The 27834-nt window shown below is 43.6% G+C and overlaps 1 protein-coding gene across 1 annotated transcript in view; it reads left to right on the top strand.

Annotated features, from left to right (window-relative positions):
- LOC124035399 (unconventional myosin-IXAa-like) overlaps positions 1-27834 on the top strand; it is a 212282-nt gene that overhangs the window by 178082 nt on the left and 6366 nt on the right. The window contains 16 exon segments of the mRNA XM_046348850.1: positions 7327-7637; positions 8272-10170; positions 10838-10940; positions 11534-11734; positions 12582-12685; positions 15363-15493; positions 15661-15884; positions 17246-17365; positions 18016-18204; positions 18788-18835; positions 20890-21001; positions 21374-21435; positions 21565-21757; positions 21907-22035; positions 22247-22352; positions 26235-26366. Coding sequence (XP_046204806.1) covers positions 7327-7637; positions 8272-10170; positions 10838-10940; positions 11534-11734; positions 12582-12685; positions 15363-15493; positions 15661-15884; positions 17246-17365; positions 18016-18204; positions 18788-18835; positions 20890-21001; positions 21374-21435; positions 21565-21757; positions 21907-22035; positions 22247-22352; positions 26235-26366 — 4064 coding nt within the window.

Raw genomic sequence — 27834 nt, 5'->3', positions numbered from 1 at the left:
CAGTTATCCAGTATACACTATCAGTTATCCAGTATACACTATCAGTTATCCAGTATACACTATCAGTTATCCAGTATACACTATCAGTTATCCAAACTAATCCAGTATACACTATCAGTTATCCAAACTAATCCAGTATACACTATCAGTTATCCAGTATACACTATCAGTTATCCAGTATACACTATCAGTTATCCAGTATACACTATCAGTTATCCAGTATACACTATCAGTTAACAAACTAATCCAGTATACACTATCAGTTATCCAAACTAATCCAGTATACACTATCAGTTATCCAAACTAATCCAGTATACACTATCAGTTATCCAAACTAATCCAGTATACACTATCAGTTATCCAAACTAATCCAGTATACACTATCAGTTATCCAAACTAATTCAGTATACACTATCAGTTATCCAAACTAATCCAGTATACACTATCAGTTATCCAAACTAATCCAGTATACACTATCAGTTATCCAAACTAATCCAGTATACACTATCAGTTATCCAAACTAATCCAGTATACACTATCAGTTATCCAAACTAATCCAGTATACACTATCAGTTATCCAAACTAATCCAGTATACACTATCAGTTATCCAAACTAATCCAGTATACACTATCAGTTATCCAAACTAATCCAGTATACACTATCAGTTATCCAAACTAATCCAGTATACACTATCAGTTATCCAAACTAATCCAGTATACACTATCAGTTATCCAAACTAATCCAGTATACACTATCAGTTATCCAAACTAATCCAGTATACACTATCAGTTATCCAAACTAATCCAGTATACACTATCAGTTATCCAAACTAATCCAGTATACACTATCAGTTATCCAGTATACACTATCAGTTATCCAGTATACACTATCAGTTATCCAAACTAATCCAGTATACACTATCAGTTATCCAGTATACACTATCAGTTATCCAGTATACACTATCAGTTATCCAAACTAATCCAGTATACACTATCAGTTATCCAAACTAATCCAGTATACACTATCAGTAATCCAAACTAATCCCGTATACACTATCAGTTATCCAAACTAATCCCGTATACACTATCAGTTATCCAGTATACACTATCAGTTATCCAAACTAATCCAGTATACACTATCAGTAATCCAGTATACACTATCAGTAATCCAAACTAATCCAGTATACACTATCAGTAATCCAGTATACACTATCAGTAATCCAAACTAATCCAGTATACACTATCAGTTATCCAGTATACACTATCAGTTATCCAGTATACACTATCAGTTATCCAGTATACACTATCAGTTATCCAGTATACACTATCAGTTATCCAGTATACACTATCAGTTATCCAAACGAATCCAGTATACACTATCAGTTATCCAAACTAATCCAGTATACACTATCAGTTATCCAAACTAATCCAGTATACACTATCAGTTATCCAGTATACACTATCAGTTATCCAGTATACACTATCAGTTATCCAGTATACACTATCAGTTATCCAGTATACACTATCAGTTATCCAAACTAATCCAGTATACACTATCAGTTATCCAAACTAATCCAGTATACACTATCAGTTATCCAAACTAATCCAGTATACACTATCAGTTATCCAAACTAATCCAGTATACACTATCAGTTATCCAAACTAATCCAGTATACACTATCAGTTATCCAAACTAATCCAGTATACACTATCAGTTATCCAAACTAATCCAGTATACACTATCAGTTATCCAAACTAATCCAGTATACACTATCAGTTATCCAAACTAATCCAGTATACACTATCAGTTATCCAGTATACACTATCAGTTATCCAGTATACACTATCAGTTATCCAGTATACACTATCAGTTATCCAGTATACACTATCAGTTATCCAAACTAATCCAGTATACACTATCAGTTATCCAGTATACACTATCAGTTATCCAGTATACACTATCAGTTATCCAGTATACACTATCAGTTATCCAGTATACACTATCAGTTATCCAAACTAATCCAGTATACACTATCAGTTATCCAAACTAATCCAGTATACACTATCAGTTATCCAAACTAATCCAGTATACACTATCAGTTATCCAAACTAATCCAGTATACACTATCAGTTATCCAAACTAATCCAGTATACACTATCAGTTATCCAAACTAATCCAGTATACACTATCAGTTATCCAAACTAATCCAGTATACACTATCAGTTATCCAAACTAATCCAGTATACACTATCAGTTATCCAAACTAATCCAGTATACACTATCAGTTATCCAAACTAATCCAGTATACACTATCAGTTATCCAGTATACACTATCAGTTATCCAGTATACACTATCAGTTATCCAGTATACACTATCAGTTATCCAGTATACACTATCAGTTATCCAGTATACACTATCAGTTATCCAAACTAATCCAGTATACACTATCAGTTATCCAAACTAATCCAGTATACACTATCAGTTATCCAAACTAATCCAGTATACACTATCAGTTATCCAAACTAATCCAGTATACACTATCTATCAGTTATCCAAACTAATCCAGTATACACTATCAGTTATCCAAACTAATCCAGTATACACTATCAGTTATCCAAACTAATCCAGTATACACTATCAGTTATCCAAACTAATCCAGTATACACTATCAGTTATCCAAACTAATCCAGTATACACTATCAGTTATCCAAACTAATCCAGTATACACTATCAGTTATCCAAACTAATCCAGTATACACTATCAGTTATCCAAACTAATCCAGTATACACTATCAGTTATCCAAACTAATCCAGTATACACTATCAGTAATCCAGTATACACTATCAGTTATCCAAACTAATCCAGTATACACTATCAGTTATCCAAACTAATCCAGTATACACTATCAGTTATCCAGTATACACTATCAGTTATCCAGTATACACTATCAGTTATCCAAACTAATCCAGTATACACTATCAGTTATCCAGTATACACTATCAGTAATCCAGTATACACTATCAGTTATCCAAACTAATCCAGTATACACTATCAGTTATCCAAACTAATCCAGTATACACTATCAGTAATCCAAACTAATCCAGTATACACTATCAGTTATCCAAACTAATCCAGTATACACTATCAGTTATCCAGTATACACTATCAGTTATCCAAACTAATCCTGTATACACTATCAGTAATCCAGTATACACTATCAGTTATCCAAACTAATCCAGTATACACTATCAGTAATCCAGTATACACTATCAGTTAATCAAACTAATCCAGTATACACTATCAGTTATCCAAACCAGTATACACTATCAGTTATCCAGTATACACTATCAGTTAATCCAGTATACACTATCAGTTATCCAGTATACACTATCAGTTATCCAGTATACACTATCAGTTATCCAAACTAATCCAGTATACACTATCAGTTATCCAAACTAATCCAGTATACACTATCAGTTATCCAAACTAATCCAGTATACACTATCAGTTATCCAAATACACTATCAGTTAATCCAGTATACACTATCAGTTATCCAGTATACACTATCAGTTATCCAGTATACACTATCAGTTAATCCAGTATACACTATCAGTTATCCAGTATACACTATCAGTTATCCAAACTAATCCAGTATACACTATCAGTTATCCAAACTAATCCAGTATACACTATCAGTTATCCAAACTAATCCAGTATACACTATCAGTTATCCAAACTAATCCAGTATACACTATCAGTTATCCAAACTAATCCAGTATACACTATCAGTTATCCAAACTAATCCAGTATACACTATCAGTTATCCAAACTAATCCAGTATACACTATCAGTTATCCAAACTAATCCAGTATACACTATCAGTTATCCAAACTAATCCAGTATACACTATCAGTTATCCAAACTAATCCAGTATACACTATCAGTTATCCAAACTAATCCAGTATACACTATCAGTTATCCAAACTAATCCAGTATACACTATCAGTTATCCAAACTAATCCAGTATACACTATCAGTTATCCAAACTAATCCAGTATACACTATCAGTTATCCAAACTAATCCAGTATACACTATCAGTTATCCAAACTAATCCAGTATACACTATCAGTAATCCAAACTAATCCAGTATACACTATCAGTTATCCAAACTAATCCAGTATACACTATCAGTTCCAAATCCAGTATACACTATCAGTTATCCAAACTAATCCAGTATACACTATCAGTAATCCAGTATACACTATCAGTAATCCAAACTAATCCAGTATACACTATCAGTAATCCAGTATACACTATCAGTAATCCAAACTAATCCAGTATACACTATCAGTTATCCAGTATACACTATCAGTTATCCAGTATACACTATCAGTAATCCAGTATACACTATCAGTAATCCAGTATACACTATCAGTTATCCAAACTAATCCAGTATACACTATCAGTAATCCAAACTAATCCAGTATACACTATCAGTTATCCAAACTAATCCCGTATACACTATCAGTTATCCAAACTAATCCAGTATACACTATCAGTTATCCAAACTAATCCAGTATACACTATCAGTAATCCAGTATACACTATCAGTTATCCAAACTAATCCAGTATACACTATCAGTAATCCAGTATACACTATCAGTTATCCAAACTAATCCAGTATACACTATCAGTTATCCAAACTAATCCAGTATACACTATCAGTAATCCAGTATACACTATCAGTTATCCAAACTAATCCCGTATACACTATCAGTAATCCAGTATACACTATCAGTAATCCAAACTAATCCCGTATACACTATCAGTAATCCAGTATACACTATCAGTTATCCAAACTAATCCCGTATACACTATCAGTAATCCAGTATACACTATCAGTTATCCAAACTAATCCAGTATACACTATCAGTAATCCAGTATACACTATCAGTTATCCAAACTAATCCAGTATACACTATCAGTAATCCAGTATACACTATCAGTTATCCAAACTAATCCAGTATACACTATCAGTTATCCAAACTAATCCAGTATACACTATCAGTTATCCAAACTAATCCAGTATCTATCAGTTATCCAAACTAATCCAGTATACACTATCAGTAATCCAGTATACACTATCAGTTATCCAAACTAATCCAGTATACACTAGCAGTAATCCAGTATGCACTATCAGTTATCCAAACTAATCCAGTATACACTATCAGTTATCCAAACTAATCCAGTATACACTATCAGTTATCCAAACTAATCCAGTATACACTATCAGTTATCCAAACTAATCCAGTATACACTATCAGTTATCCAAACTAATCCAGTATACACTATCAGTTATCCAAACTAATCCCGTATACACTATCAGTTATCCAAAAGCAATCTGTATTTACACCTAAAATATCTACTCAAGAATATGTACAGCAGTAGATATATTACAGTGAGCTATGTCAGGAATCCAGTATATAGATATTCAGTGTGAATAAACAGTGTAACAAAATGCAATGTTCAGTAGTAGATATATTAGAAAGAGATGTATGTGAAGAATACAGTAAATGAATACACAGTGTGAAAAACAGTGGAAAAGAAACAACAAACGAAACACAAAATAACAAAGTGGATCAGGGCATCTACCCTTGTTCCCCGCCTTTAACCCTTTAATGTGTCCCTGTTCAACACGTCTCCCTTCCCTGCTTGGAGAGGGCCTCGTATTATATCTGTTCAACACTTCCCTGCTTGGAGAGGGCCTCGTATTATATCTGTTCAACACTTCCCTGCTTGGAGAGGGCCTCTTATTATATCTGTTCAACACTTCCCTGCTTGGAGAGGGCCTCGTATTATAACTGTTCAACACTTCCCTGCTTGGAGAGGGCCTCGTATTATATCTGTTCAACACTTCCCTGCTTGGAGAGGGCCTCGTATTATATCTGTTCAACACTTCCCTGCTTGGAGAGGGCCTCGTATTATATCTGTTCAACACTTCCCTGCTTGGAGAGGGCCTCGTATTATATCTGTTCAACACTTCCCTGCTTGGAGAGGGCCTCGTATTATATCTGTTCAACACTTCCCTGCTTGGAGAGGGCCTCGTATTATAACTGTTCAACACTTCCCTGCTTGGAGAGGGCCTCGTATTATATCTGTTCAACACTTCCCTGCTTGGAGAGGGCCTCGTATTATAACTGTTCAACACTTCCCTGCTTGGAGAGGGCCTCGTATTATAACTGTTCAACACTTCCCTGCTTGGAGAGGGCCTCGTATTATATCTGTTCAACACTTCCCTGCTTGGAGAGGGCCTCGTATTATAACTGTTCAACACTTCCCTGCTTGGAGAGGGCCTCGTATTATATCTGTTCAACACTTCCCTGCTTGGAGAGGGCCTCGTATTATAACTGTTCAACACTTCCCTGCTTGGAGAGGGCCTCGTATTATATCTGTTCAACACTGCCCTGCTTGGAGAGGGCCTCGTATTATATCTGTTCAACACGTCTCCCTTCCCTGCTTGGAGAGGGCCTCGTATTATATCTGTTCACACTGGAAACGCCTAATTGGTCCTTTGGAAAGAGACTCGGGTGTTTTGGCTTTGTCTAGTGGAAAAGAAAAATAAATCCAATCAATGAGTAGAAGTGTTAATAGCCAGAGACTGAGGGAGAGAGCTAACAAAAGGAGATAAAGCATCTTATGGAGGAGTTGTGATAATGTTCCCAGAGCAGGAGAACAAAAGGTCTGTCAAACAGTTCATGCATTTCTTGTATCTCTGCTGAGCCTGCTTTTGCTCTTTGTGTAGTCATCCAAGTTTGGATAGCTTTGTGTCCTGTTTTGACAACATTTTCCCTGACTATACTAAACATTTTATACAGTAGTGCCAAATCTCAGCCCCCAGGCCCTCCTAATACCGCTAAGCTCCCTAAACACCTAGCCCCAGGCCCTCCTAATACCGCTAAGCCCCCTAAACACCTAGCCTCCTAGCCCCCCAGGCCCTCCTAATACCGCTAAACCCCCTAAACATCTAGCCTCCTAGCCCCCCAGGCCCTCCTAATACTGCTAATAACACACTGCCTCCTAGCCCCCCAGGCCCTCCTAATACTGCTAAGCCCCCTAACACACCTAGCCTCCTAGGTCTGGGGGGTTGGGATTGGACGTTGCTACAGAAGAATGGACTCAAATCCAATAAATTCAATCATACTATAAATGTGGTAACATCCACAGCTCTGATCTCACCTACAGCGTCGTCCGGGTTTGACCGGTGTAGGCCGTCATTGTAAATTAGAATTTGTTCTTAACTGACTTGCCTCCCCTCACACAGAAATGGTGGCGTGCCTACCAGTCCAAGCAGGAGGATGACTACGACCCAAGCATCCAGGAGGGGGCAGCCTTGTGCATTCAGACAGCTTGGCGGGGGTACAAGGAGCGCTGGAGGTACGGGCTGTGGCGGGAGGCGGCCCTGCTGCTGCAGAGGGAGTGGAGGGCGTTGCTGAAGCGGCGAGAACGGGAGGGGGCGGCACTTGCCATCCAGACAGCCTGGCGCTGCCACATGGCCAGAGAGGCCTTCCTGCGACTGCGTGGCACCATGACGCTGCTACAGGCAGTGGGCAAAGGCTACCTGGCCAGACTGAGGTAAACTAATGTGAAGTGTTGCAGAACGTTTTAGAGCAGACGTGGTTCTCCACATGACATGAGAGTGAATAGTCTGTTCTACATATTACATTTCTATCTGCATCTGAGCTTGCTTCATTACTGTTTCTGGATGCTTATGAATCATTATGGAAATCAATATGAAATGCCATGGAACATTTGATGAAGGCAGTGTAGCCACAGAAGACCATCTGAACTTCCATGCCTCCATAACTTCAACTCATCAATGGAAATATTATTGCAATGAGATTGGAAATTGCTGCAAAGTTAATTCACTGTACTTATTGGTCATAATTCTATATTCAATCCTCCTCCACGTCCAGTCGTAGCTGGTGACGTGCTCGTATTCATGGCCTGCCAGCTGAAAAGTCTCCTGTTCAGATAATGTTGTTACATAAACACCCAGAACAAAGTAGCAACAGTCAGCTGAGCTAGAGGAGGACATTCTCCCATTAAGGCTGCCACTTTGAGTTCACACATTCAACAGGAAGAGACTGTGATATGTTTTTAAGTGTCTAGTCTGTCTTGTGTCAAGGAACAAGGAATTAAGACTCAATGAAGGTGTGGTGTTGCCTTGTGATTGGTTTAGCTGTAACCATGCTTCCTTGATTGACAGCTTCGGGCATTTGAAGGAGCAGAGACTGAGGGAGAAAGAGCAGAGGCTGAGGGAGAAAGAGAGTCAACAGCAGCAGCTGCTGCAGAATGGACAGACGCGCCTCTCGCCAGAAGAAGACGAACTGCCAGTGAGGATCATGGGCCTGGACCTGAGCACATGGGAGGACCGCTCATACAAGGAGCGGGAAAGGAGCCTCCAGAGACTGAACAGCCAGGAGGAGAGGGTAAAAGAGGGACGAGGTGTAGAAATAGGAGGTGAGGGAGGAGTGACGAGGGCCGCAGAGAGCTCAGGTAGGGCCCAGTCGGAACCACCGCCAGTTTCGTCGACAGCCGCTGTGGTGGTGAGAGAGAGGACCAGGACCCTGGACGAGCCCTGCCAGAGGACTACCAGGGCCAAGAGGGAAAGCCGGAGGATGAGGGAGCTGGAGCAGGCCAAGTTCAGCCTGGAGCTGCTCAAGGTGCGGGCCACAGGCAGTGGTGGGGCCTCGTCCCCCTCTGAAGAGAGGCGCTGGTCGGCCGAGCTGGCCCCCACCATCACCCCTCCTCGCCGTTCCCCCCAGGGACCCGGAACCCCTGACAGCCAGAGCTCCAAGGGCAGCTTCGAGCTACTCAGCATGGATGACGAGATACTCAGGGAGAGTGCACCTTTGGCAGATGAGGAGGAGCTTGGTTCCCCCCTCTCTTCTGAAGTGCAGCTGGAGCAGGCCCCGGAGGTCAGCCTCGTGTCGAAGGAGCCTCCCAGGGCTTCTGTGTCCGATGACGCTTCCCCACCTCCAAACAGTCTGAGTCAGGCCAAGCTAGAACCGGCTGCCACCTCTCCACCTCCGCCCAAGATAGAGAACTACCTCCCTACCTTTTACGTCCCGTCAACTGATGGCAGCTTGGTCATCACCCATCGTCTTGGCGATGACTCTTCGCGACCCCTCGAGGCCGATACCACTAGTACCACCATCGTCACCAAGCAGCTCAAGTCAATCAAACAAAGGCGGGAATTGTCACGGCGACCTGTGGTTGTGGTCATCAGCATGCAGAAGGAAACCCCCCTGGATCAGGAGGAGCTCGGTGGTGCCGTCGTTCGTCTTCCCCCTGTAGAGGTTCGTGACGGGTCGGCACAAACCGGCGAATCCCCTTCATCGCCACGGCTACCAGTCCCTGCACCCATTCCACCACTAGATCCCGCCCCAGTCATCCCCATCTCTGGCCCCAACCCGGTCCCGGCTGCCAACCAGTTGGTCCTGGAGAAGCTGGAACGACTGAACGAGGAAAAGGAGGAGAGGCAGCGGCACCTGCAGCAGCAGAACGAGCGGGAGATGATGGACCAGATCCGGAAGCAGAAGGAGGTTCTGGAGAGACAGCGGCACCACTTCGCCCAGCACGAGAGGGAACTGTTGGAGAAGCAGAGGGGTGAGGCCCTGGTCAGGATCCAGCAGAGCCGGCAGGGAGGGCCCCCCCAAGACAGGAGTGCAACCGCAGCTACATCTACCAGGCCCCTTAGACCCAGCTCCCTTCTCATCGAGAGAGCCCCGGTTCTGGCTCCACCCTCCAGGACCCAGTCTGTGTCCGCTGCCCATGCATACCTCTCTCCTCCTGGGCCGATGGACACCCAGAGTGTCCCCATGCCCCATCCTGAGCTCAACAAGGCCCAGCCCAACAAGGCCCAGCCCAACCAGGCCCGGCTCCCTCCACCTCCCTCAGCCCCCAAAACAAAGACCAGGGATGGGAGACCCATTGCGGATGGCTGGGCCCCAAATTTGACCCTGGAGTCCAGAGAGGTCGGGGGAGGAGGAGCCAGAGGGAGGGTTCCCAAGAAGGCCCCAGCTAATCAGGGCACCAGCATCAGCATGACTGACATGTCGGAAAACATCTTCTTTGCGCCCAAAGACAGAGTGGCATTCTCTAAGTGAGTATTGAATACAGCTATGGAGTTATCATGTACTGTAGGTACCTTTACCAGCCAACTACACATGGAGTTATCATGTACTGTAGGTACCTTAACTACCCAACTAGACATTGATACACATGGGAGATTATTCCTAAAAACGTATGTCATACATCATTCTTAACCTCTGAAAAGAAACCAAGAGCCCTAATAGATGCATAGTTCACATAAAAGTTATAGAAGTTTAAAAAAACATCAGAAAAATAGGTGTTGCTTGAGAATGAATTGGTTTGGAATAATGATTTACTATTTCACAGAAACTTAAAGGTACAGTATGCAGAAATCACTAATAGTTCGCCTAATTTCAGTTTATGACAACAATAACTCTGATTGTAGAGAATCATTGTATCATCTAAACCACTGTGAAATATATTTTTCATAACCAAAAACATTGTATTTTCAGCTGTTTGAAACTGGTGTACAAAACCAAAAGTAAAATATGCTAAACAAAAGGCAAAGAAATAGTGCCCATAGAACAGATCTACCACTTCTTAGACTTGCTTTCAATGAGAATGACAGATCTATAATTCACATATCTATGTGAAGTTGGTCAGGTTGCTCTAAAAGCTACATATTGCAGCTTTAACCCCCTCTTCATTCCCTGACTCAATGACTCTATATGTTTTAGGTTTGACAAGGAGAAGCCTGTCAATCAAGAGAAGCCTGTAGCAGTCCCAAAAGAGGGCCCCTCCTCAAGCACCAAGCCCACCATAGGACTGAAAACACAGGAGGTGAGTGAATGGCAGAACCGGTAGCATTTGTCATAATGTGTGTGTGTGTATTTGCATGTCCATATCAAATAATCAGACTGATAAATAAATATTGTGTGTGTATTTGCATGTCCATATCAAATAATCAGACTAATAAATAAATATTGTGTGTGTATTTGCATGTCCATATCAAATAATCAGACTGATAAATAAATATTGTGTGTGTATTTGCATGTCCATATCAAATAATCAGACTGATAAATAAATATTGTGTGTGTATTTCTGTATATGTTTGAAGGGTTTGCATGCGTTTACATTTGGAGCAGCGTCGTCCAGGTTAGGGGAGGGTTTGGTCGGGGTTGGCCATCATTGTAAAATAAGAATGTTTTCTTGACTGACTTTCCAAGTTAAATAAAGGTTCATTTAAAAAAGACATCTTAGAGAGCGACACGGAATACAAAGATGGCGACACAGAGAGAAAGTTGCACAGATTGAAAAGGGAAACATCGGGGCATCCAAGACCCTGTCTAGTATCCACAGGTCCTAAAGAGGAAAGCAGCGTTCATTGGCCTGTTTGTGTTTCAACTGTTGTTATATCGTTTTTGGTCAACCAGGTCAGCAGGGCGGGCCACAGAAAGAAAGCCCGCATGGCTCGGACACGCTCTGACTTTCTGACCCGCACGCCGACCTCCTCGCTGGGGGGCGAGTCGGAGGAGGACGAGTACGACGGAAAGCCCCCCCTCTCCTCCCCTCCCCCCTACTCCCCAACCATCCCTAAACAGGATTCCTTTGAGTGTTTCAGTGACTCAGAGATGGTAAAGAAAACAGACCCATACCTCAACCTCGGCCTCAACACCCCAATTCAACTAATAAAAGTTCACATTGGGACGGCCATCTTTTTTTCCCTGCTGTTAACCCTCTTCAGCACTGGCTGGGTAGACCTGCGCTACCGAGCAACTCAACTAAAACAACCTACGCTTTAACTAGATTTTTCCTTTTCCTCCGAGTATAAACTGTTTCAACGATGCTAACACACTCTTCTCTGTAAAACCTGATCAAGGTTCTAGCCTAACTTAGTCTGTCTCCTCACTTCTTCACAGCCCAGAAGTGATACTCTCCTTCTCCGTTTTCCTCTCTGTCAGCATAATCAGCCATGGCATGTGTTACTGTAGCTTGTTAGCCTGTTAGCTTTCTCTTCTCACCAGTAGCCCTGCTCTCTGACCGAACCCTGGGATCCTGGGTTGAAGGTCATCGCTCAACCTTGACCTTCCTCCCTGATGATTAATTAACACACATTCCTGACCTCTTTACTTCAGCGTAACATAAACTGTCTTTATTGTGCTATCTGGCTATCCATGTTAGCTATACTGCTAGTCAGGTATGCTAGTGAAAAACTGAGCTATAGACAGTATTGAATAATGTTAGACTTGAGTACAACTGACAACTCAGGCTAGTGGAAGTGCTACATTTTGTCAAGGAATCCATTGTTGTACTGCCATCTACTGGCGTGGGGGAAAATCCTCCTGTCTCCTGTGAGATAGGAAAACATAGATGTAGAGTAACACGACTTCAGTTAGTACTGTAGATATTGAAAAGTCTCTTTTAACTGTCATATCTATTTATGTATGATGTCATTGACATTGTCATTCAATGGTGTTTCAGCCTTCCACCAGCTCTGAGGAACAGAAGAAGATACATAAGGCCATGTCATCGGGAGATCTGGCCAAAGTTGACATGATACGCAAGAACGCCCAGTCAGATGGAAGGTTTGTTCCTATCATGGTGTCCATTGTAGTCATTTTAATACAGTATACACTGAGTTTACAAAACATTACGAACATCTTCCTAATGTTGAGTTGCATCCCTCCCTTTTGCCCTCAGAACAGCCTCAATTTGTCAGGGCATTGACTCTACAAAGTGTTGAAAGCTTTCCACAGGGATGCTGGCCCATGTTGACTCCAATGCTTCCCACAGTTGTGTCAAGTTGGCTGCATGTCCTTTGGGTGGTGGACCATTCTTGATACACATGGGAAACTGTTGATTGTGAAAAACCCAGCAGTGTTGCAGTTCTTGACACACTCAAACTGACCACCCTGGCACCTACTACCATACCCCATTCAAAGGCACTTAAATATTTTCTCTTGCCCATTCACCCTCTAAATGGCACACATACACAATTAATGTCTAAATTATCTCAAGGCTTAAAAATCCTTTAACCTGTCTCCTCCCCTTCATCTACACTGATTTGAAGTGGATTAAACAAATTACATCAAGAAGGGATCATAGCTTTCACTTGAATTCACCTGGTCAGTCTCATGGAAAGAGCAGGTGTTCCTTAATGTTTTGTACTTAGTGCAGATAGCGATGCATATGAGGTAGAGGGGCTTGATAGCCTCACTTGATTTCTTGGTTAGATTCCTCAATAATAATCTAAAGTAGTCAATACTCAATAGAAATGGTGGACATGGGTTTGCTTTTGGAGGATTATGAAGGTTGGATCACCAACTGTGTCAAGCTGTGATTTCAAGCCATGTGCTGTAGCTGTTAGGGTTCAGGTTAGGGTTAATGAAGCTGTGATCTGTCTCTCCTATCACCAGGGTTAGGGTTAATGAAGCTGTGATCTGTCTCTCCTATCACCAGGGTTCAGGTTAGGGTTAATGAAGCTGTGATCTGTCTCTCCTATCACCAGGGTTCAGGTTAGGGTTAATGAAGCTGTGATCTGTCTCTCCTATCACCAGGGTTCAGGTTAGGGTTAATGAAGCTGTGATCTGTCTCTCCTATCACCAGGGTTCAGGTTAGGGTTAATGAAGCTGTGATCTGTCTCTCCTATCACCAGGGTTCAGGTTAGGGTTAATGAAGCTGTGATCTGTCTCTCCTATCACCAGGGTTCAGGTTAGGGTTAATGAAGCTGTGATCTGTCTCTCCTATCACCAGGGTTCAGGTTAGGGTTAATGAAGCTGTGATCTGTCTCTCCTATCACCAGGGTTCAGGTTAGGGTTAATGAAGCTGTGATCTGTCTCTCCTATCACCAGGGTTCAGGTTAGGGTTAATGAAGCTGTGATCTGTCTCTCCTATCACCAGGGTTAGGGTTAATGAAGCTGTGATCTGTCACTCCTACCACCAGGGTTAGGGTTAATGAAGCTGTGATCTGTCTCTCCTACCACCAGGGTTCAGGTTAGGGTTAATGAAGCTGTGATCTGTCTCTCCTATCACCAGGGTTAGGGTTAATGAAGCTGTGATCTGTCACTCCTACCACCAGGGTTCAGGTTAATGAAGCTGTGATCTGTCTCTCCTACCTATTATTACCAGGGTTAGGGTTAATGAAGCTGTGATCTGTCTCTCCCCCCACCAGGGTTAGGATTAATGAAGCTGTGATCTGTCTCTCCTACCTATTATTACCAGGGTTAGGGTTAATGAAGCTGTGATCTGTCTCTCCCCCCAACAGGGTTAGGATTAATGAAGCTGTGATCTGTCTCTCCTACCACCAGGGTTCAGGTTAATGAAGCTGTGATCTGTCACTCCTACCACCAGGGTTCAGGTTAATGAAGCTGTGATCTGTCTCTCCTACCTATTATTACCAGGGTTAGGGTTAATGAAGCTGTGATCTGTCTCTCCCCCCAACAGGGTTAGGATTAATGAAGCTGTGATCTGTCTCTCCTACCTATTATTACCAGGGTTAGGGTTAATAAAGCTGTCAGGTTAGGGTTAATGAAGCTGTGATCTGTCTCTCCCCCCAACAGGGTTAGGATTAATGAAGCTGTGATCTGTCTCTCCTACCACCAGGGTTAGGGTTAATGAAGCTGTGATCTGTCACTCCTACCACCAGGGTTCAGGTTAATGAAGCTGTGATCTGTCACTCCTACCACCAGGGTTCAGGTTAATGAAGCTGTGATCTGTCTCCCCCCCCACTAGGGTTAGGGTTAATGAAGCTGTGATCTGTCTCCCCCCCACCAGGGTTAGGGTTAATGAAGCTGTGATCTGTCTCCCCCCCACCAGGGTTCAGATTAGGGTTAATGAAGCTGTGATCTGTCTCCCCCACCAGGGTTCAGGTTAGGGTTAATGCTGTGATCTGTGATCTGTCTCCCCCCACCAGGGTTCAGATTAGGGTTAATGAATCTGTGATCTGTCTCTCCCCCCACCAGGGTTCAGGTTAGGGTTAATGAAGCTGTGATCTGTCTCTCCCCCCACCAGGGTTCAGATTAGGGTTAATGAATCTGTGATCTGTCTCTCCCCCCACCAGGGTTCAGATTAGGGTTAATGAAGCTGTGATCTGTCTCTCCCCCCACCAGGGTTCAGATTAGGGTTAATGAATCTGTTTATCTGTGATCTGTCTCTCCCCCCACCAGGGTTCAGATTAGGGTTAATGAATCTGTGATCTGTCTCCCCCCACCAGGGTTCAGATTTAGGGTTAATGAATCTGTGATCTGTCTCTCCCCCCACCAGGGTTCGTGGTAAGATGCGTTTCTGGGGCAAGACAAAGCAGGGTGAGAAGAAGTCGTCCAGAGAGAAGCTGTTCTGTGGAGGTGACTCCATGGATGCAGATGACGGAGACACGGGGCCACTGCTAGGAGAAGGTGGGGGAGGGTTAAAGGTCATTGTGGGGTTCAGCAGGTTTAACTGTCAGAAGAAGACACAGTGAAGATCACTACCAAACTTAATAAGGGAGTCTTGAAGACTTGAACGAAAGGCGTTAGACTTACTATGCTGCTACTCTGTCTGTCTCTCCATCCCTCCCTCCCAGCAGGACAGGATTACATGTCACCGCCTCGTAGTCCAGACCTGACCCTGGAGCGGGGGGCCAAGGAGTTCAAGGAGAACAAGGAGCCCTCACCAAAAGTGAAGAGGCGGCGTAGCGTCAAGATTAGCAGTGTTGCCCTAGAGCCTGCCCAGTGGGGGAACGATGCACTGCAGATCCTCACCTGCACCAACGACTACAGGAGCATGAACGACTTCCTCATGAAGAAGGTACACTCTCTCACACACACACACACACACACACACACACACACACACACACACACACACACACACACACACACACACACACACACACACACACACACACACACACACACACACACACACACACACACACACACACACACACACACACACACACACACACACACACACACACACACACACACACACAGACACACGCACCCACAGACAGACACACACACACCAACACAATCACCCGTCCAGACACGCACCCACCCAAACACACGCACGCACACACACGCACCCACCCACACAAAGACACACCCACCCATACACACACAGAAATATGCATTGTGGTGTAAAGTACTTGTGTAAAAAAATACTTTAAAGTACTACATAAGTAGGTTTTTAGGGTACTTTACTATTTATATTTTTGACTACTTTTACTTCATTACATTCCTGAATACATTTTTACTGCCTACATTTTACCTGACACTCAAAAGTACTCATTTTGAGTGCTTAGCAGGACAGGAAAATGGTCCAATTCACGGATTTATCAAGAGAACACGTGGTCATCGCTGCGGCCTCTGATCTGGCAGACTCACTAAACACACACTTTTATAAATGATGTCAGAGTGTTGGAGTGTGCCCCGGGTTATCCTTTTTTTTAAACAAGAAAACCGTGCCATCTGCTCTGCTTAATATAAGGAATTTTTAATCATTTATACCTTTTACTTTTGATACATAAGTATATTTTCAACCAAATACTTTTAGACTTTTTCTCAGGTAGTATTTTACTGGATGACTTTCACTTTTACTTGAGTAACTTTCTATTAAGGTTTCTTTACTTTTACTCAAGTATGACAATTGGGTACTTTTTCCACCACTGCATATGCAGACTCTCACACACTCTCACATACATACATACATACATACATACATACATACATACATACATACATACATACATACATACATACATACATACATACATACATACATACATACATACATACACACACACACACACACACATACATACACACATACACACACACACACACACACACACACACACACACACACACACACACACACACACACACACACACACACACACACACACACACACACACACACACACACACACACACACACATATATATAGATACATGCAGATGAAGAAAGAGTGTTATTACAACAGCAATGAGGAAGGTAGAGCTTTCAGGTTGGTTACCAATATAAATTCTCTCTTTGAACAATGATGCTTCTGAATATCGATGTTGAGGTTGTCCAGTGTCCAGACTGATGTGCTTTTATAATGTTCATGTACTGAAGCCAGAGAGAACCCTTTTTTATCAAGCAGTTGTTTTTGTTTCGTTTAGATCAGTGACCTGGTGGCTGAGGACGGCGGTAAGAAAGACACAATGGTGGACGTGGTGTTTAAAAAGGCCTTGAAGGAGTTCCGCCTCAATATCTTCAACTCCTACTCTACAGCTCTAGCGGTTAGTACAGTAGTGCAACAACCCTGAATCCCAGGCTCCCTAATACCGTTGTAACTACTAGTCATGTAAATACATGGTAACTACTTTACAGTAGTGTCCTTAATGCCTATGTATTTAAATGGCAGTAGTTACATGGTAACTTCTTTACAGTAGTGTCCTTAATGCCTATGTATTTAAATGGCAGTAGTTACATGGTAACTACTTTACAGTAGTGTCCTTAATGCCTATGTATTTAAATGACAGTAGTTACATGGTAACTTCTTTACAGTAGTGTCCTTAATGCCTATGTATTTAAATGACAGTAGTTACATGTTACATGCTTAATGACTATGTATTTAACTTACATGGTAACTTCTTTACAGTAGTGTCCTTAATGCCTATGTATTTAAATGACAGTAGTTACATGGTAACTACTTTACAGTAGTGTCCTTAATGCCTATGTATTTAAATGACAGTAGTTACATGGTAACTACTTTACAGTAGTGTCCTTAATGCCTATGTATTTACATGGCAGTAGTGTCCTTAATGCCTATGTATTTAAATGGCAGTAGTTACATGGTAACTACTTTACAGTAGTGTCCTTAATGCCTATGTATTTACATGGCAGTAGTTAGCATCATGATTTTGATGTAACCCTCTGTGTTCTCCAGATGGATGATGGGAAGAGTATCCGCTATAAGGACCTGTACGCCCTGTTCGAGCAGATCCTGGAGAAGACCATGCGCCTGGAGCAGAGGGACTGGAGCGAGTCGCCCGTCAAGGTCTGGGTCAACACCTTCAAGATCTTTCTGGATGAGTTCATGACCGAGTACAAGCCCATGGACAGCACCATCAGCAAGGTACCACCTCCACCACTGACCTTCTGTCTGGTGCAATTGATTGTTATTGCAGCCATTGGCTATGTAGCTAAGCATCACACTGTGTACTGTATGCAGTCTGAGCTAAAATCATGGTTTAGGTGGCCTGGCAGTAATATTGGTAGCTGAAACCGAGGTTTAGGTGGGTTAGCAGTGATGTTGGTAGAGGAAGCTGTGGTTTAGGTGGGCTAGCAGTAATGTTGGTAGATGAAACCGTGGTTTAGGTGGGCTGGCAGTTATATTGGTAGCTGAAACAGAGGTTTAGGTGGGCTAGCAGTGATGTTGGTAGATGAAGCTGGGGGGGGGGGGGGGGGGGTATACAGCATTGCTACAGTGGCCTGGTTAGCTACTGGTGCTAACCACTTCCAACACCCAGGTGGCTAATTCAAACACTACAGGTCACATGAAGCCCTTGGCTACTACACTAAGCCCTTCTAAAAGAGAGTATCCACTGGAAAAGAGCATTGTGGTCTTTACGATCTTAGTAATTGGTAAACTACCAGGGTATTACAGTATTTGTTGTTGTTTTTGGAGCTCTGTTATATTTGGTTGTCTTTCCCAGCAGGTCCCCAAAACCGAGCGAAAGAAGAGGAGGAAAAAGGATGCTGATATTGTGAGTGCCTGCTCTTACTGTTTTTTTAAACTAGAAGTCAACCGTTTTGGTATGAGACTGAAGCCAGACTGATCTTAAAGGTATAGTCAGTGGGGGCCTCCCGAGTGGCGCAGTGGTCTAAGGCACTGCATCACAGTGCTAGCTTTGCCACTAGAGATTCTGGGATTGAGTCCAGACTCTGTCGCACCTGGCCGTGACCGGGAGACCCATGGGGTGGCGCACAATTAGCCCAGCGTCGTCCGGGTTAGGAGCGGGTTTGGCCGGCAGGGATGTCCTTGTCCCATCGCGCTCTAGCGTCTCCTATGGCGGGCCGGGCGCAGGGATGTCCTTGTCCCATCGCGCTCTAGAGTCTCCTATGGCGGGCTGGGCGCAGGGCACGCTGACACGGTCACCAGTGTCTCCTATGGTGGGCTGGGCGCAGGGCACGCTGACACGGTCACCAGGTGTCTCCTATGGTGGGCTGGGCGCAGGGCACGCTGACACGGTCACCAGGTGTCTCCTATGGCGGGCTGGGCGCAGGGCACGCTGGTCCCACGGTCAGGTGTCTCCTATGGCGTCTCCGGTCACCAGGTGTCTCCTATGGCGGGCTGGGCGCAGGGCACGCTGACACGGTCACCAGGTGTCTCCTATAGCGGGCTGGGCGCAGGGCACGCTGACACGGTCACCAGGTGTCTCCTATGGCGGGCTGGGCGCAGGGCACGCTGACACGGTCACCAGGTGTCTCCTATGGCGGGCTGGGCGCAGGGCACGCTGACACGGTCACCAGGTGTCTCCTAGGTGGCGGGCTGGGCGCAGGGCACGCTGACACGGTCACCAGGTGTCTCCTATGGCGGGCTGGGCGCAGGGCACGCTCACGGTCAGGTGTCTCCTATAGCGGGCTGGGCGCAGGGCACGCTGACACGGTCACCAGGTGTCTCCTATGGCGGGCTGGGCGCAGGGCACGCTGACACGGTCACCAGGTGTCTCCTATGGCGGGCTGGGCGCAGGGCACGCTGACACGGTCACCAGGTGTCTCCTATGGCGGGCTGGGCGCAGGGCACGCTGACACGGTCACCAGGTGTCTCCTATGGCGGGCTGGGCGCAGGGCACGCTGACGGTCACCAGGTGTCTCATGGCGGGCTGGGCGCAGGTGACACGGTCACCAGGTGTCTCCTATGGCGGGCTGGGCGCAGGGCACGCTGACACGGTCACCAGGTGTCTCCTATGGCGGGCTGGGCGCAGGGCACGCTGACACGGTCACCAGGTGTTTCCTCCAACACATTGGTGCGGCTGGCTTCCAGGTTAAATGGGCATTGTGTCAAGAAGCAGTGTTGCTTGGTTGTGTTGTGTTTCGGAGGACGCACGGCTCCCGACCTTCGCCTCTCCAGAGTCCGTGCGGGAGTTGCAGCGTTGAGACAAGACTGTAACTACCAATTGGACACCACGAAATTGGAGTGAAAAAGGAGTAAAAAAAAAAAAAATTCAACTTCTTTTTTTTTTTCAATTAAATAAAAAAATGGTATAGTCAGTGATGCAAGTAAACAGAAATATCGGGGCAATTTCCGCAACAACTAAGAGCATTGAAGCACGAGGCGAAAGTTCTCCGCTGTTTTGTTCCCGCAGCTATTACACTGTAGCAGATTGAACTGTGGACATGCGCACATACTCTGAGGTACTCTGATATTCTGTGAGTGCATCGTCTTGCATTGCACTACTATGCAACATCTGCGTTGCTGCTCGTCTCCATTTAAAACATATTAACCGCCTGTCAGCAATGCTTCTGTCTGTCCTTTAGAGAAAAAAGGAAATAGGCTAGTAACTAGAATACACAGGAGAGTCAGAGACAATAGAAAGCATTCATGTCAACATAGTCCTTCTGTAGCTCAGTTGGTAGAGCATGGCGCTTGTAACGCCAGGGTAGTGGGTTCGATCCCCGGGTCCTTTAGAGAAAAAGGAAATGTATGTACACATGAGAATACACTTTGGATAAAAGTCTGCTAAATGGCATATAGCATTCATGTCAACATAAACTCTCCTTGGCTCTTTTCTCACCTGCCCTCTGCTGCCCCCTACAGGTGGAGGAACACAATGGCCACATCTTCAAGGCCACCCAGTACAGTATCCCCACCTACTGCGAGTACTGCTCCTCTCTCATCTGGATGATGGACAGGGCCTGCGTCTGCAAATGTGAGTACTCGTGCGCACACACACACAATACAGGCACGCAAGCACACACACACACGTTATTACTGTGCACGTCCTCAGCGGCCCTTTGGCCAAGCCTTGAGCTGTGGCCCCTCCTAACCCCTCCTACTAATCAGATTGTGTTCAACTGGACTCATGTGGTCTGCAGCTCCTTATCCTCCACAGTTTTCTCAAGCAGCAGTCAGAAAGGATGTTTTCTCCTCCCTGGTCAATGTTGCATCTGTCTCTTAGCCCTGTAGTCAGTTAGTTAGCGGCCATAACCTTTTGTTTTTCCTCCCATGTTAACAATGCGGAGGCACTGTCTTTCCGTGGAAAATGGCGCTGACTTGCATTTCTCTGGCTGTGTTTATCCAGTGTGTCGCTACGCCTGCCACAGAAAGTGCTGCCTGAAGTTGACCACTAAATGCAGCAAAAAGGTAAGGCTACCACGACTAGATCAACGTACATTGATATTTATTCGGTAGCAGCTGTGTGTGTGTGTTTGTGTGTGTGTGTGTGTCCACATGCGCTCCTACATCTCTTTTTGTGTCTGTGTGTGTGCGCAGTACGACCCAGAGCTGTCGTCCAGGCAGTTTGGGGTGGAGGTGTCCCGTCTGACCAACGAGGAGAGGACAGTGCCCCTGGTGGTTGAGAAGCTCATCAACTACATTGAGATGCACGGCCTCTACACCGAGGGCATCTACAGGAAGTCTGGCTCCACCAATAAGATCAAAGAGCTCAAGCAGGGACTGGACACAGGTACTGTATACATGCTAACAAAGACCAGGGTGAGGCACCTAGTTACACTAATGGCTATTTGCAAATGAAAATGTCAACGCTATGGCTAAACATAACTTCAACCCGGGATGCTTGTTTCATTCTGACATTTTGACTGTTTGTCCACACAGACGTGAACAACATGAACCTGGATGACTACAACATCCACGTTATCGCTAGTGTCTTCAAGCAGTGGCTCCGGGACTTACCCAATCCACTGATGACCTTTGAACTATACGAGGAGTTCCTCCGCGCCATGTGTAAATACTCCGACCTTCCTGTCATTTTAATTTCTGATAAATGTGTACTCCTTTATTTATGTATGTAGTTCAACATCATTGTTGGACATTGAAAATAACTTCTCTCACTGACCTACAACAGGATATTTGATTTCAGATGAATATATCAAAAACCGTTTCAAAACCCCATGAAAAATGTCATCAATATGTTTGGTGGTGAATATGTTTACAGGCCTGCAGGACAAGAAGGAGGTGATTCGAGGGGTCTACTCTATTATCGACCAGCTCAGTAGAACTCACCTCAACACTCTGGAACGGCTCTTCTTCCACCTAGTTAGGTAACAGACGTTCTCCTCCCTCTATTGCACTAGTATCTGCTGTAGCATTTGTTCGTCACGTCAAATCAAAAGGGAAATGCCAGAGAGAAGATTCGTCCAATAACAGAACATTTCTGTAATGTCCTAACTCTTAAGCCTGTCACCTTTAGTAAGAAGTTGGAACCAAACTGCACACATGTATTATACTGCAGTGCCTTCACAAATGATTCACACCCTTTGACTTATTGCACATTTTGTTGTTACAGCCTGAATTCAAAATGGTTGAAATATTTTTTTCCCCTCATCCATCTACACACACTACCCCATAATGAAAAAGTGAATACATGTTTTTATTTTTTTATTTTAGCAAATGTATTGAAAATGAAATACAGAAATATGTCGTTTACATACAGGACCAGTCAAAAAATTAGACACACCTACTCATTCAAGGGTTTTCTTTATTTTTACTATTTTCTCCGTTGTAGAATAATAGTGAAGACATCCAAACGATTAAATAACACATATGGAATCATGTAATAACCAAAAAAAGTGTTAAACAAATCCAAATATATTTATATTTTAGATTCTTCAAAGTAGTCACCCTTGCCTTGATGACAGCTTTGCACACTTTTGGCATTCTCTCAGCCAGGTTCATGAGATAGTCACCTGGAATGCTTTTCCAACAGTCTTGAAGGATTTCCCACATATGCTGAGCACTTGTTGGCTGCTTTTTATTCACTCTGCGGTCCAAACCATCTCAATTGGGTTGAGGTTGGGTGATTGTGGAGGCCAGATCATCTGATGCAGCACTCCATCACTATCCTTCTTGGTCAAATAGCCCTTACACAGTCTGGTGGTGTGTGTTGGGTCATTGTCCTGTTGAAAAGTAAATGATTGTCCCACTAAGCGCAAATCAGAGGGGATGACATCACTTCAGAATGCTGTGGTAGACATGCTGGCTAAGTGTGCTTTGAATTCTAAATAAATCACTGACAGAGTCACCAGCAAAGCACCCCCACAGCATCACACCTCCTCTTCCATGCTTCACGGTGGGAACCACACATGCGGAGATCATCCGTTCACCTACTCTGCATCTCACAAAGACACGGCGGTTGGAAGCAAAAATTTAACATCAGACCAAAGGACAGATTTCCAACAGTCTAATGTCCATTGCTTGTGTTTCTTGGCCCAAGCAAGTCTCTTCTTATTATTGGTGTCCTTTTAGTAGTGGTTTCTTTGCAGCAATTCGACCATGGAGGCCTGATTCACACAGTCTCCTCTGAACAGTTGATGTTGAGATGTGTCTGTTACGTTAACTCTGTGAAGCATTTATTTGGGCTGCAGTCTGTGGTGCAGTTAACTTTAATGAAGTTATCCTCTGCAGCAGAGGTAACTCTGGGTCTTCCTTTCCTGTGGTGGTCCTCATGAGAGCCAGTTTCATCATAGCGCTTGATGGTTTTTGTGACTGCACTTGAAGAAACATTAAAAGTTCTTGACATTTTCTGTATTTTTTATTAATTTTTTATTTAATCTTTATTTAACCAGGTAGGCAAGTTGAGAATAAGTTCTCATTTGCAACTGCGACCTGGCCAAGATAAAGCAAAGCAATGCAACAAAAAACAACAAGACAGAGTTACACGTGGGATAAACAAAAGTACAGTCAATAACACAATATGTGCAAGTAGAAATACTGGTGTGCAAAAGAGTAAAAAAAAGTCAATAAAAACAATATGGAGATGAGGTAGGTAGTTGGATGGGCTATTTACAGATGGGCTATGTACAGCTGCTGCAATCGGTTAGCTGCTCAGATAGCTGACGCTTAAAGTTATTGAGGGAGATGTGTCTCCAACTTCAGTGATTTTTGCAATTCGTTCCAGTCATTGGCAGTAGAGAACTGGAAGGAAAGGCGACCAAAGGAGGCTTTGGAGGTGACCAGAGAAATATACCTTCTGGAGAGCGTGCTATGGAGGGTGTGTTATGGTGACCAGAGAGCTGAGAAGGTGGGGCTTTACCTAGCAAAGACTTATAGATGACCAGGAGCCAGTGGGTCTGGCGACGAATATGCAGCGGGGGCCAGCCGACGAGAGCATACAGGTCGCAGTGGTGGGTGGTATATGGGGCTTTGGTGACCAAATGGATGGCACTGTGATGGACTGTATTGACTGACGTTCATGTCTTAAAGTAATGGTGGACTGTCGTTTCTCTTTGCTTATTTGAGTTGTTCTTGCCATAATTTGGACTTAGCCCTATTTGGTAAAAGACTATCTTCTGTATACCACCCCTGCCTTATCACAACACAACTGATTGACTCGCATTAAGAAGGAAATTAATTCCACAAATGAACTTTTAACAAGGCACACCTGTTAATTAAAATGCATTGGTGGTGAATGTGTTTTCAGGCTTGCAGGACAAGAAGGTTGAGAGAATGCCAAGAGTGTGCAAAGTTGTCATCAAGGCAAAGGGTGGCTACTTTGAAGAATTTCAAACATATTTTTCATTTGTTTAACACTTTTTGGTTACTACATGATTCCATATGCTATTTCATAGTGTTGATGTCTTCACCATTATTCCACAATGTAGAAAATAGTAAAAAATCAAGAAAAACCCTGGAATGAGTAAGTATTTCCAAACTTTTGACTGGTACTGTAAGTATTCACACCCCTGAGTTGTTAGAATCACCTTTGGCAGAGATTACAGCTGTGAGTCTTTCTGGGTAAGTCTCTAAGAGCTTTGCACGCCAGGATTGTACAATATTCTCCAAGCGCTGTCAAGTGGGTTGTTGATCTCTGCTAGACAGCCATTTTCAAGTCTTTCCATTAGATTTCCAGACGATTGTACGTCTGTAACTATAACCAGGCCACTCAGGAACATTCAATGTCAATCTTGGTAAAAGCAACTCGTGTATATTTGTTTTTTTAGGTTATTGTACTGAAAAGGACATTTTTCTCCCAGTGTCTGTTGGAAAGCAGACTGAACCAGGTTTTCCTCCAAGGTTTTGCCTGTGCTAAGCTCTATTCCATGTATTTGTATTATTTTGAAACTCTCTAGTCCTTGTCGATGAAAAGCATACCCATAATATGATGCAGCCAACACCATGCTTGAAAATATAAAGAGTGGTGCCTTATTGCGAACAGGATGCATGTTTTATTCTGTACAGCCTTCTGTTCCCTCCTGTCATTTAGGTTAGTATTGTGGAGGAACTACAATGTTGTTGATCCATCTTCCGTTTTCTCTCTTCACAGCTATTAAACTCTATAACTGTTTTAAAATCACCGTTGGCCTCATGGTGAAATCCCAGGGTGGTTTCCTTCCTCTCCGGCAACTGTAATAGGAAGGAGTGTATTGATACATACACCACCCAAAGTGTAGCTAATAACTTGACCAGGCTCAAAGGGATATTCAATGTCTGCTTTTCTTTTGTTTCACCCATCTATCAATAGGGGCCATTCTTTGCGAGGCATTGGAAAACATCTCTGGTCTTTTCATTGAATCTTTGTTTGAAATTCACTGCTCAACTGAGGGACCTTAAAGATAATTGTATGTGTGGGGTACAGAGATTAGGTAGTCATTCAACAATCATGTTAAACACTATTATTACACACAGACTCCAGGCAACTTATTATTTTTCTCCTGCATTTATTTATGCTTACCATAACAAAGGGGTTTAATAGTTATTAACTAAAAAAAAATCAGCTTTTCATTTTTAATACATTTAAAAAAAGAAAATCGATGTAAAAACATAATTCCACTTTGACATTATGGGGTATTGTGTGTAGGCCAGTGACTCAATCTCAATTCAATCTCATTTTAAATTCAGGCTATAAACCAACAGCATGTGGAACAAGTCAGGAGGTGTTATGAATACTTTCTGAAGGCACTGTTTTTGTTTGGTGTATTCTCCAGGATCGCAGGGCAGGAGGACACCAACCGTATGTCAGCCAACGCCATAGCCATCGTCTTCGCCCCCTGCATCCTCCGCTGCCCCGACACCATCGACCCCCTGCAGAGTGTCCAGGACATCGGCAAGACCACAGCGTGAGACCACAATCCTACTGCTGCTAATATAGTATCCTACTACTGCTGCTAATATAGTATCCTACTACTGCTGATAATATAGTATCCTACTACTGCTGATAATATAGTATCCTACTACTGCTGATAATATAGTATCCTACTACTGCTGATAATATAGTATCCTACTACTGCTGATAATATAGTATCCTACTACTGCTGCTAATATAGTATCCTACTACTGCTGATAATATAGTATCCTACTACTGCTGCTAATATAGTATCCTACTACTGCTAATATAGTATCCTACTACTGCTGCTAATATAGTATCCTACTACTGCTGATAATATAGTATCCTACTACTGCTGATAATATAGTATCCTACTACTGCTGATAATATAGTATCCTACTACTGCTGATAATATAGTATCCTACTACTGCTGCTAATATAGTATCCTACTACTGCTGCTACTATAGTATCCTACTACTGCTGCTACTATAGTATCCTACTACTGCTGCTACTATAGTATCTTACTACTGCTACTATAGTATCCTGCTGCTGCTACTATAGTATCCTGCTGCTGCTGCTATAGTATCCTGCTGCTGCTACTATAGTATCCTACTGCTGCTACTATAGTATCCTACTGCTGCTACTATAGTATCCTACTGCTGCTACTATAGTATCCTGCTGCTGCTACTATAGTATCCTGCTGCTGCTGTTATAGTATCCTGTTGCTACTGCTACTATAGTATCCTGCTGCTACTACTATAGTATCCTGCTGCTGCTGCTATAGTATCCTGTTGCTACTGCTATAGTATCCTGCTGCTGCTATAGTATCCTGCTGCTGCTGCTATAGTATCCTGCTGCTGCTGCTATAGTATCCTGCTGCTGCTGCTATAGTATCCTGCTGCTGCTGCTACTATAGTATCCTGCTGCTGCTGCTACTATAGTATCCTGCTGCTGCTGCTACTATAGTATCCTACTGCTGCTACTATAGTATCCTGCTGCTGCTGCTATAGTATCCTGCTGCTGCTGCTATAGTATCCTGCTGCTGCTGCTATAGTATCCTGCTGCTGCTGTTATAGTATCCTGTTGCTACTGCTACTATAGTATCCTGCTGCTGCTGCTATAGTATCCTGCTGCTGCTGTTATAGTATCCTGTTGCTACTGCTATAGTATCCTGCTGCTGCTGCTATAGTATCCTGCTGCTGCTGCTATAGTATCCTGCTGCTGCTGCTACTATAGTATCCTGCTGCTGCTGCTACTATAGTATCCTGCTGCTGCTGCTACTATAGTATCCTACTGCTGCTGCTATAGTATCCTGCTGCTGCTGCTATAGTATCCTGCTGCTGCTGCTATAGTATCCTGCTGCTGCTGCTATAGTATCCTGCTGCTGCTGCTATAGTATCCTGCTGCTGCTGCTATAGTATCCTGCTGCTGCTGCTATAGTATCCTGCTGCTGCTGCTACTATAGTATCCTGCTGCTGCTG

Source organism: Oncorhynchus gorbuscha, linkage group LG05, assembly GCF_021184085.1.
Source record: "Oncorhynchus gorbuscha isolate QuinsamMale2020 ecotype Even-year linkage group LG05, OgorEven_v1.0, whole genome shotgun sequence".
Taxonomy (NCBI): Eukaryota; Metazoa; Chordata; class Actinopteri; order Salmoniformes; family Salmonidae; genus Oncorhynchus; species Oncorhynchus gorbuscha.
This window is presented reverse-complemented; position numbering and strand designations above follow the sequence as displayed.